Raw genomic sequence first — 11,177 nt, forward strand, 5'->3', positions numbered from 1 at the left:
GAATGACAAATACTCCAAAAAGCCTTATAGAAAATTTGACAAATATAAGGCTGACTCAAGTGACAGCAAATTCAAGAAGGACACCTCGAAGCCCATTACATGCTTTGAGTGCCATCAAACCGGACACATCAAGTCAAGCTGCCCAACTCTGAGGAAAGACAAAAAGGAGGCAATGGTGGCGACATGGAGTGACAGTGATGATTCTTCATCAACTGAAGCTGAGGCCACAGAGTCAGTAAAGATATGTTTCATGGTTGACGAACTTGCTGAGCCATGCATTTCCGAGCATGCTGACCAATCTGATGAGACAGATAATAAAGAGCAATCAAATGAGGTAATCTCACTCTCTCAACTCAGAAATGAAATGGCTAATGCCCTGAGTGACCTTTATACACTTGTCAAAAAGTGTAACAAAAAGATTAAAACACTCAGCCGGCGCTGTGATGAGGTGGAAGAGGTCAAACTAAGTGACCTCAGATACCTTCTTCAAGACAACTCAGTTTTGCATGAAAATATGAAAACCATTCATGAGTCTGTCGTTGAAGTCCAGTCAGTTTCCAAGAAACTGAGGAAGGATGTCACAACCATTCAGAACCAATTAAAGGTTCCAAACAAAAACAATTTTCCTCTGAGAACTCAGTATCAAGGTACTCAGTACCAAGGTACTCAGTAGAGACGAAATCCCCAGTGAAGAGTCCAGTGTGACTTTTGTGGGAAGTTAGGACACACCACTAAGGTGTGCTGGCACGCTCAGCACTGGGGTGCTGACAAGTCAGTAAAGAGTCCTAAACAGCAAGTCAGTTGTGACTTCTGTGGAAAAAGTGGCCATATTGTCAATGTATGCCGTCACAAAATAAAATATGATGCTTTACCTGTTGAACCTAACAAGTCAGGACCCAAAAAGAATTGGGTACCTAAAGGAAACTGATCACAATGCATGTAAGCCTGAGATGTGCCGAGAAGTAAAAAATGTGGTATATTGACAGCGCATGCTCAAGGCATATGACGGGTGATGAAACTCAATTCATCACGTTTGAACGTAAACGAGGAGGAAGTGTAAGTTTTGGAGACAACAAAAAGGGTAAAATAGTAGGATCAGACACCGTTGGAGGTAATCCCACTATTGAATCTGTCTCCCTAGTCAGCGAACTCAAATATAACTTACTCAGCGTAGCTCAGCTATGTGGTAATGGGAGAAAAGTTATATTTGACGATACTGGATGTAAAATATATGAGGGAAAAACAAATGAGTTAATCTTAACTGCCCCTCGGATAGACAATGTCTTCATGCTAAACCTAGAAAAGAAGTTTTCAAAAACTATATGCTTAGTCACAAAGGAAGAAAATTCATGGCTATGGCACAGGAGACTTGGTCATGTAAGCATGGACCTCCTGGCCAAATTAGCAAGAAAGCAATTGGTTGAAGGACTGCCTGAACTCAAATTTCAAAAAGATCAATTATGCCATGCCTGCCAAGCTGGAAAACAAACCAAGCAATCTTTTCAAAGTAAAAACATTGTCTCAACTAAGCTTCCGTTAGAAATGCTACACTTGGATCTCTTTGGTCCAGTCCAGCCGCTGAGTCTGGGTGGAAGAAGGTTTTCCTTGGTTATTGTAGATGATTTCTCTCGGTACACATGGGTTATCCTGCTGACCAGTAAGGATGAGACCTTTGAGACCTTTTCAAACTTGGTTAGAAAAATTGAAAATGAGAAAGACCTAAAATTAGCTCATATCCGTAGTGATAACGGTGGAGAATTCAAAAACCAAAAGTTTGTTGAATTCTGTGAAGCCAGCGGCATTGACCACAATTTCTCTGCTCCTAGAACGCCTCAGCAAAATGGGGTTGTTGAAAGGAAGAACAGAACTCTGGTTGAGATTGCCAGGACAATGCTGGATGAGCATAGGCTTCTAAAGTATTTTTGGGGAGAAGCTGTTAACACAGCATGCTATATTCTGAATAGGGCTCTAGTTAGACCTATACTTAAGAAAACCCCTTATGAACTTTGGAAAGGACGAAAGCCCAACATTGGATACTTTCGTGCCTTTGGCTGTAGGTGCTTTATTTTAAATACCAAAGATAGCTTAGCCAAATTTGATTCAAAAGCTGATGAAGCTATCTTTCTAGGCTACTCAACAAACAGCAAAGCATACAGAGTTTTTAATAAGAGAACTCAAGTATTAGAAGAATCTATACATGTGCAATTCGATGAAACTGACCCTGCAGGAAGATACCAGCCGCTGATAGAAGATGAACCAAACTCAGCATCTGCTGATCAAGAACCAGCTACTGAGTCTTTCATAAAACGGCTGACCAAGAGTAAGAGTGAACCTAAAATTACTTTCACTGACCAATCTACTTCTGCAAAGAATGTTGAAACACAGATAGAACAAGACATAAATCTACCCAAGGAGATAAGAGTCCCAAGAGGACATTCAGAAAATGCAATTCTTGACTCAGCTGGAAATACGCTGATGACAAGAAATCAACTAAGAAAGTATCTCGGTAATGTAGCTTTTGTCTCAGTACAGGAGCCGAAGAACTTTGCCGAAGCTGAGAATGACGAATTCTGGATGAATGCCATGCAAGACGAACTCAATCAATTCAGGAGGAATAATGTATGGGAGCTAGTACCACATCCTAGGAGCCAAAATACCATTAGAACGAGATGGGTCTTCAGGAACAAGCTGGATGAACAAGGAAACGTAGTCAGAAACAAGGTAAGACTTGTAGCTCAGGGCTACAGTCAGCAAGAAGGTATAGACTATGGTGAGACCTTTGTCCCAGTGGCAAGGCTAGAGGCAATTAGAATACTGTGTGCATATGCATCTTACATGAACTTTAAATTATTCCAAATGGATGTCAAAAGTTCTTTTCTTAATGGAGTTATAAACGAGGAGGTTTATGTAAATCAACCTCTAGGTTTTGAGGACCCTAAGTTCCCAAACCATATTTACAAACTCAAAAAGGCTCTGTACGGCCTCAAGCAAGCACCACGTGCTTGGTATGAGAGGCTGACCAGTTTCCTGGTGACTAGAAATTATGTCAGGGGTAAAGCTGATACAACCTTATTCATTAAGAAAAAGGGTAAAGATACCCTGCTGGCCCAAATTTATGTTGATGATATAATATTTGGTGCAACTAACGAATCAATGTGCAAGGAGTTTAGCAAACAAATGCAGACTGAGTTTGAAATGTCTATGATGGGAGAACTCAACTTCTTCCTCGGTCTTCAAATCAAACAATGAAAGAATGGCATCTTCATCAGTCAAGCCAAATATGCCAAGGAGATCTTAAAGAAATATGACTTGGAAAATTGCAAGCCAATATCCACTCCTATGGGCACTGACACTGTCCTCTGCGCTGATGAGAATGGTAAGTCAGTAGACAGCAAGTTATATCGAGGTATGATAGGCTCTCTACTTTACTTAACAGCCAGTAGACCGGACATTCAGTTCTCAGTATGTTATTGTGCTAGATATCAAGCTAACCCTAAGGAATCCCATTACATAGCCGTAAAAAGGATCCTTAGATATTTGCAAAGCTCAGTAAATGCAGGTTTGTGGTATCCAAATACTTATGACTTTACACTCATTGGATACACTGACGCTGACTATGGACGAGACAAGCTGGAAAGAAAAAGCACCTCTGGAGGATGCCATTTCCTAGGAAGCTGTCTTGTATCTTGGTTCAGCAAGAAGCAGGCGTCAGTAGCCCTGTCCACAACTGAAGCTGAGTACATTGCTGCTGGAAACTGTGTTGCTCAAGTCATATGGATTAAGCAACAGCTTGAAGATTATGGTGTTCAAACAAAGACAATTGAAGTCAAATGCGACAACAAAAGTGCAATTGACCTCTTAAAGAACCCAATCCAGCACAGCAAGATGAAGCATGTCAGCATAAGACATCACTTCATCAGAGATCATGTACTCAAGAAAGAAGTTAAGCTGACTTATGTGCCAACAGATGAGCAGCTTGCTGATATCTTTACAAAGCCTCTAGCACGAGAGCAATTTAGCATACTGAGAGAAGCAATTGGTATGTTTAATCCTCTTCAGTAAACTCCTGTGCTAAATGAATATTGAATGCTGAGTGAATTACATGCTGAATGATTTATTGTTTGCTGAGTATGTCATTGAAACTGACTGAACATACAATACTGAGTAATCTTGCACACTAAGTAAATTAGTTTAGAATGTGAACTTAAAACCATCCTTAAAGAATGCACTGACCACTCAGAATATCAAACGCTTGACATTCTAAATACCGAGTGTGTTAAAAAGTATTTGTCAAAATCACATGACTAGAAATGAATACACACTGAGTGAGTTATCTCATGACCGAGTAACTGACCTCTATGACTATCCATTGAACAAAACTGACTACTCAGAATATGAAACGGTTATATCAACAAACGCTGAGTAAAAGCACTTATTAGCATTTAATGCCACCACACGCGAAATGACACCTGTACTGCGCATGCGCCGAATACGTCTTAAAAGTGTCATAAGTGTCAGGGTTTCTGCCGATTGGACAACCCAAGGGCAAAACCGGCTTAAATTCAAACGGAACCCTAAACTAAAAATCCATAAATAGTGGATACTAACCCACTACCCTCTTTACATGCGCACTGAACTTTAAGAAAGCTTCAGAAATTTTCCTTTAACACCTAAGTGCTTCAGAACTCCAAAAAATGTCTTTCAACGAAAGTACTTTCTCTCCAACTCTCAAATCCTCTGACCAGGCTGGTCCTTCAACTAGCATGGTAAGAAGGATGATCAAAGTACACTCTTGGGCCAAGAGTCAAGAAGTACTAAGGAGCCGATACTTTCCTTCTGGCTTCGTCTCTTCTGAGAAACCATTCTGTGAATGGATAGAAAAGAACAAATGGGAAGATCTCTTCTCTCTTTCCGGACAAACCTATCCCACGATAGTGAGAGAATTCTACTCCAACCTGCACGTTGATGCAGATGACTCCGACTACTTAGAGACCACAGTTAAAGGTCAAAAGATAGTGATCACTCCTGATTATCTAGCAACACTGCTGGAAACACCAAACACAGGAATACAGTTCAGGACAACAAAGGAGCCCATACCAAAAGCCATCGCAGAAAAGATGAAGGGGTTCTGTAAACCCAGAGACTACAAAGGCGAAGTTCCCAGCACCTGCATGGGAAAAAATCAGAAGATGGTCCATTTCATGCTGACCAACTTCATCTTTCCTAAACTCAGCTCACCCTCATCCGCCTCCAACTTTGAACAATGTTTCATCTGGCATATGCTGACAGGCACTCCATTCAATCTTCCTGTCTTCTTGGTCGGAGCTTTTCAACGAAATGGAAGGAAGCTTCGTTTGGGTTATCTCATCACAAAGATAATTCAGGACAAGAATATAGAGACTATAGGTGAAATAAGTTCCTCAGGAAATGTTATCACTACAGGAGTGCTGAATAGCTTATCACATAGTCAACCCTTGAAAGGATATGACGAAAATGGAAGCACTGAGGAGGAGGATATTATGGCTGACACTGAGCAACCCATTGGAGAAATGGAAAATCTAACAGATCTGGATGATGCTATAGCTCATGTTATGGCTGAAACTGCTCAAACTGAGTATACTTCTACTGTGCCATCTGAGATTGCTCAAGATGAGAAGAAGAAGAAAAAGGGAGCCTGCTCGAAGGATATTCGTACTGTCCCGAGAAAGGTAAGGCTAATGGAAAGAAACAAGAGGAAAGCTGATCAGGACCTAGCTGAGTCAGCTCAGAAGAAACTGAGAACAGAAGAAGAAACTGTTCTTGAGCCCCATATTACCCAAGAGGGGTCTCCACAAAAACAAGCCTCTGTTCCTCAAAGTGAGAAACAAGCCAAAACCCCTGCGAGTCCAAAAGAAGCTCAACTCCCACCTCAAACTCAAAGCAACTCAGCACCTGAAGTCAACACACCCCGTAGTCCTGCTGCTACACTAGGCACTCAGTGCGAGCCCACTCCTGCCAAATTTGCACACCTAGGTGCTACTGAATCAGGACGGCGTGTCATTGCCTCAGCTAACACTCTGCTTCAAAAACAAGCTCATCCTCCCCCAACCCATGACCAGTCCTCTCATCCACCTGTAACTCGCCATATTCTGCGTGAAATCCATGACTTGATCAATCACTTCTCCTCTTTTCAGACGCAACAACCAACACAGGCTCAAATGACCAAAATGACCGAACTCATGTTGACTATGGTCAATCACATGAATTCCTTGGAGGGTCAAATTCGTCTGCTGCAAGATCAGGCCAAGTCTCCTGCCCCTACCGTAAATTTGCCTACTGCTGATGCTGGCAAAACGGGGGAGAAAAGTGGCAACTAAGGAGAAGGAACTCTAAGTTAGAAACTAGAGAGTTAGAAGTTAGGAAGAAGAATTTCTTTTTATGCCTTGTCTGTTTGTCTTTTTTTGTTTTAAAAATTCAATATGCCTAACTTCTGTTATTTCTGGAATACTTGCATTAACTATTTAACCATTAGTTACTCATCCTTCAAATGCTAAGTATTATATGAGTGCATGCTGCATATAAATGTTCGAACTTATCAAATATAAATCATTGAACAAATAATTTACTCAGCGCTCTGTCACTATACATTACTTCCGCTGAATACTGAGTAAAATAGAATATGACCCATAAGCTGACCTATACCTGAAAACTGATCTTAGACTTATTCAGTTAAACCTTAGAATGTTTAGAATAAAACTAAGTCAGTAGCTCAGCCTTTACGGGGGAGTTCACTTAATTAAAAAGGTCAACTATCATGGGGGAGCTCATACTGAGTTCCTTGCTGATTAGTTTTGCCAACATCAAAATGGGGGAGTTTGTTGAAACACCTTTCCACAGGATTTTGATTTGACAAAATTAATTAAGTGAAATTAAATATTCTATAACACATTAAGTTTAAATGCTTTGATTTATTGTTACTAATGTGTTTGTTCAATGTTGAGTTTATAATTGTTATAAGACATAAAGATCATAAGGCCCAAGCCCTATATGGAAGTCAAGGCCCAAGTCAAACAAGCCCAAGATCACTCAGCCCGCGTATTTCCAAAACGCTGCCGTTGAAGTAATGAAACGCATGCTGAGTAAAGAAGGATCGAGAAGATCCACATAGACAACTTCGGTATGAAGCTGCTGAGCTGTCTTGACAAAACGTACAAGACAGCCGCTGACCATAAGACAGCTTCCAGACAAAGTATTTCCTCTTTAAGTAAAGATCAGAAGACACAGCAAGCTGTCTGGTTGACGTTACCCAAAATGGAGGAACATACTGTCACACTGACCGAAGAACAGAAGATGCTGGAATCTGATTGGCTAAGAGAACTGCTGACAGACTGAGTGAAAACGACCTGTAGCCGTTTCCCTCCAATGGTTATTTCGAAGCTCTCACAGCTCTCTATAAATAGAGCATTCAGAATCTACATTCAACAGAGAACTTTGAGCTAAAGCTGTTACGCTGACCAAACGTGTACAAAAGTTCTCCATCAAAAGCAAAGCAAATTCTTACACTACAAGTTTATTCATTTGTGTAAAAGTCTAGAGTGATTGATCTTCAATCATCTAAAGTGTTCTAGCAATTACTGTTTAGGACAAATCTTTATCATTTCTAGAAGTAGAAAGGAGAAGCTGAGTACTCGGTTTTAGTACTTGGTGAATTAGAATAGAAGTGAGTAGAGGTATAGAGGAAGGTACTCTTGTTATACTCAGCTTTTGATTTTGTAAAAGGTTTGAGGCTCTACCTTTAAAAGAAGTGAGTAGAGGTATAGAGGAAGGTACTCTTGTTATACTCAGCTTCTGATTTTGTAAAAGGTTTGAGGCTCTACCTTTAAAGAGCTCAGTAGAGGATTTGAAATCTCGAAAGTGTTCCGGGGACAGGACGTATGCTTAGAAGAAGCCGAACCTGGATAAATCTGCTGAGTGAAGTATTTCTAAACCTTAACTCCTTATTTACATTGAGGTCAAGCTGAGTTGTGCGCTACCAACGAGTTGGTTCAGGAATAGACTCTAAGTGCTATCTCCTGACCTAAGCAACGAAGCTGTCCTAGTCACTAATTGACTAAGCCAGTGTCTTGCTGATTGCTAAGCGCAGCTGTTATATAATCTTTTCTCAAAGAAAAGAAATCTGCCCTAATTATTTTTTAAAAAGGTAAAATAGTTCATAACCCCCCCTTGGAACTATATTTGCAACCTTACAAGGGACCAACACATTCGACTTCGGTGGCGAGGCATGGTATGTAACGACTATCCGCTTGTCCAAGACTCGTACTTAAAGATCCTTGATGGCCGCATATTTTGTTCATATTCGAATCAAAGAGGGATCCCTACGAACACCTGGCCAACATCCTTCTTGAAAAGAAAAGTAATATTTATGTGTTATCATAAACTATAATGAAATGGTTGTAACTTTTGCGCATCAATTCAAAATTTTAAAGCAATTGATTTCTTGATATAAACCAATTAAATGATCATGATGAATATCAACCTAAACTAAACAAGCATAAACAATAATGAGAATTTTTTTGGAATTATTGAAACTAAAACAAATCAATCAAAAGGTGTAAAATACTATATGTATGATCCATGCAATCTTGCACATAACTAATGTCTTTCTCCAATGGTGTAAAAAAGAGAAAAGGAAGAGACAAAAGAGGCCCCTCTAATATTTTGAAGATTCATAACCAAAACACATGCATGTTCCTATACAAAACATGCATTAAATGCTCTTGCTTCTTCTTTCACTACAAATACTTGTAGTAATCACCCAAATTAACCAAACCATCTTCATATTCATCCTTTTTTGTTTTCTCTTCTATTTCCAGAATCAAAACCATCATAATTATGTCTCCTTTTCTTGTTTTTCTTTTGGTATGTTTTTCTATGCATGCATGCAATGCTCGCTTTTTAGGCCTTTTTCACAAGGAAATTGCTAGCAAACAACACTCTTTCACCAAGGTATATATATAACATTATTCATTTGTGGTATAACTTACATTTATGTTGTTATATATGTCTAATTTCACTTATTTTTCAGGATCTTCATGCATTTGAAAGCAACATTATCGGCAATATAGACGGTCCGAAAACTGATAGAAGATCTATGGGTGCAACTAATAACATGAATCAGAAGCATTTGGGGACTCTTTTCAGTGAAAAACAAGTACTGATAACTCAAGGTCAAAATTTATCCTATGATATATCCTAAAATTTGAAAGGAGTGCTTCTTATTTTGATATAAGGAAGTAACCTAATTACTTAAATTTCATAATTTCTTTTGCAATAGGTGCAATAATTTTTTAAATTTGAATTGTTACATAAATTCATGTTAGTGAGAGAAGACATATATGTATTTTCCATTATGGTTTTCTCCGCGAATCATTTGGCACAAAAATGAATAGCTTTTATTATTATTTTTGACATAAGACGGACAGACTCATCAACCATGACTGACTGATATCATTTGACTCAAAAACTTAAACTTATAATTAGAACTCAGAAATAGCTTTGAAGTTATGTTAGTTTATTTGATAAAATCACTACATATACCAAAATATATGGAAATAATTTCACATTGTGTATTCTAGTCATCTCAATTTTCTTTTACCCCTTTTTTAAACCTTCAACTGGTTGGATTTGCAGGAAATGAGCATATAATCGTATCTTCCGAGAAGGATTTGCCACAGAAGAGTGAAATAAAGGTAAATTAAAATAATGAATGAAAAAATAAAACGATAATGGAACGTTATGGTTGTTTATTTGCAGTTAAGATAGTGAACAAGATTCATGGCCCATAAACTTTGCCTTGTCCTTGATAGGCAAGCCACGAGCATATGCATATATAGCAGGCATAGCCATGACCACCTGCCTATAAATTTAGGACACAACAAATGCAAATAATAAAATGTATCATGCTACAACTTTCTTTATTTTCTTGGAATTTAGCTATGAGGATAAATTTCTCAATTAAATTATTTCTTAACAATGGCATTAGCTTGAATATTTGAATCTTGGCCTATTTATTACTGGAACGTACTTTTGGTCTTACCTAAGTTAAGCTTTTTGGTAAAGTAATAATAAATATGAATTATTGCTCAAAGAGAATAAAACTTTTTAGCTAAGGATAATGGTGAGACCAAACAAAACGTTAAAGATTTTTTTCTTTTCTTTCGGATGAAGATGTTGAATCACCAGAAACCATAGGTTAGGATCTTCAGTTTTTAAACTTTTGTAGCTTTGAATCCTACTTAAACAATAATTCATATTTATCATTATTTCATTTACAAACTCTTACACTAGCTCATCATCTATTACTCAAATTTCAACACATCATAGCCAGATACGTTTGCTGATGAAGATGTGCCAAGAGATAGTAAATACTACTTATCAGTTCAAGCTTTTAAACTAAAAGATATCATTTGACATTAATCATATATGCATGGTGAGGATTTATGCTAGGTTATGGGATGATAGTATAAAAAAATTATTAATGATCAATAACTATCAACTTAAGTTAGTTATTTTTTTGTTTAAAATATGCATTGATATAATATCAGAACATCTTATATCAAGTGGTTGAGGTTCCAAATTCGGACAACCTCATTTAATAATGGAATTTTAATACATAGTAAGATAAGTTTATGATTTGCATGCTTCAAGTATAAGGGGCATTTATATACCGGGTATGTCAGAAAAGTTATTGTTAAATCTTAACTATCAATTTAAACTTTTAGTTCAAACTATCTTGTGACATAGTTGATCTAGATATTAAAGAAAGTTAATAATAATAATAATAATAAAATGGATTAAAAGAAATTTAGCTGAAAAGAACTGAAGTTTTATTTCAACATGGAACTACTACATGTAGTAAGAAAATTATGAGAGAGATTTTAAAAAGATGGATATTAATTAGGGTAACATAAATAATTTAGCTAATGGTTATACATATAATGTGTAGGATTTGAAGAGACAAGAAAGATCGATGGTGGGAACAGCAGCAAGTGACGTGGAAGAATCAAATGAAAAAGACATTGCAGATGACATAGAGGTGATGGATTATGCACAGCCCCACCGGAAACCACCAATCCACAATCAAAAACCTTAATTACTTACTTACAATCATCACTCTTTCTAATTTTCCTTTTTCTATC

General features: G+C 37.9%; 1 protein-coding gene across 1 annotated transcript; it reads left to right on the forward strand.

The window, feature by feature from the left end:
• Nucleotides 1–8,873: 8,873 nt before the first annotated feature.
• Nucleotides 8,874–11,177, forward strand: LOC136215404 (uncharacterized). Its single transcript, XM_066002930.1, has 4 exons — nt 8,874–8,985; nt 9,065–9,206; nt 9,670–9,728; nt 10,985–11,177. Exons 1-4 carry the CDS (start codon nt 8,911–8,913, stop codon nt 11,129–11,131), a joined length of 423 nt encoding a protein of 140 aa, XP_065859002.1. The 5' UTR covers nt 8,874–8,910; the 3' UTR covers nt 11,132–11,177.

Source organism: Euphorbia lathyris, chromosome 1, assembly GCF_963576675.1.
Source record: "Euphorbia lathyris chromosome 1, ddEupLath1.1, whole genome shotgun sequence".
In the NCBI taxonomy this organism is placed as follows: Eukaryota; Viridiplantae; Streptophyta; class Magnoliopsida; order Malpighiales; family Euphorbiaceae; genus Euphorbia; species Euphorbia lathyris.

Bases quoted from the DNA above. Each gene is read 5' to 3' on its own strand.
- LOC136215404 (XM_066002930.1), top strand. From the start codon at position 8,911: ATGCATGCATGCAATGCTCGCTTTTTAGGCCTTTTTCACAAGGAAATT. The intron at 8,986-9,064 runs GTATATATATAA...CTTATTTTTCAG, and splicing joins AACAACACTCTTTCACCAAG to GATCTTCATGCATTTGAAAG. The intron at 9,729-10,984 runs GTAAATTAAAAT...TATAATGTGTAG, and splicing joins CACAGAAGAGTGAAATAAAG to GATTTGAAGAGACAAGAAAG.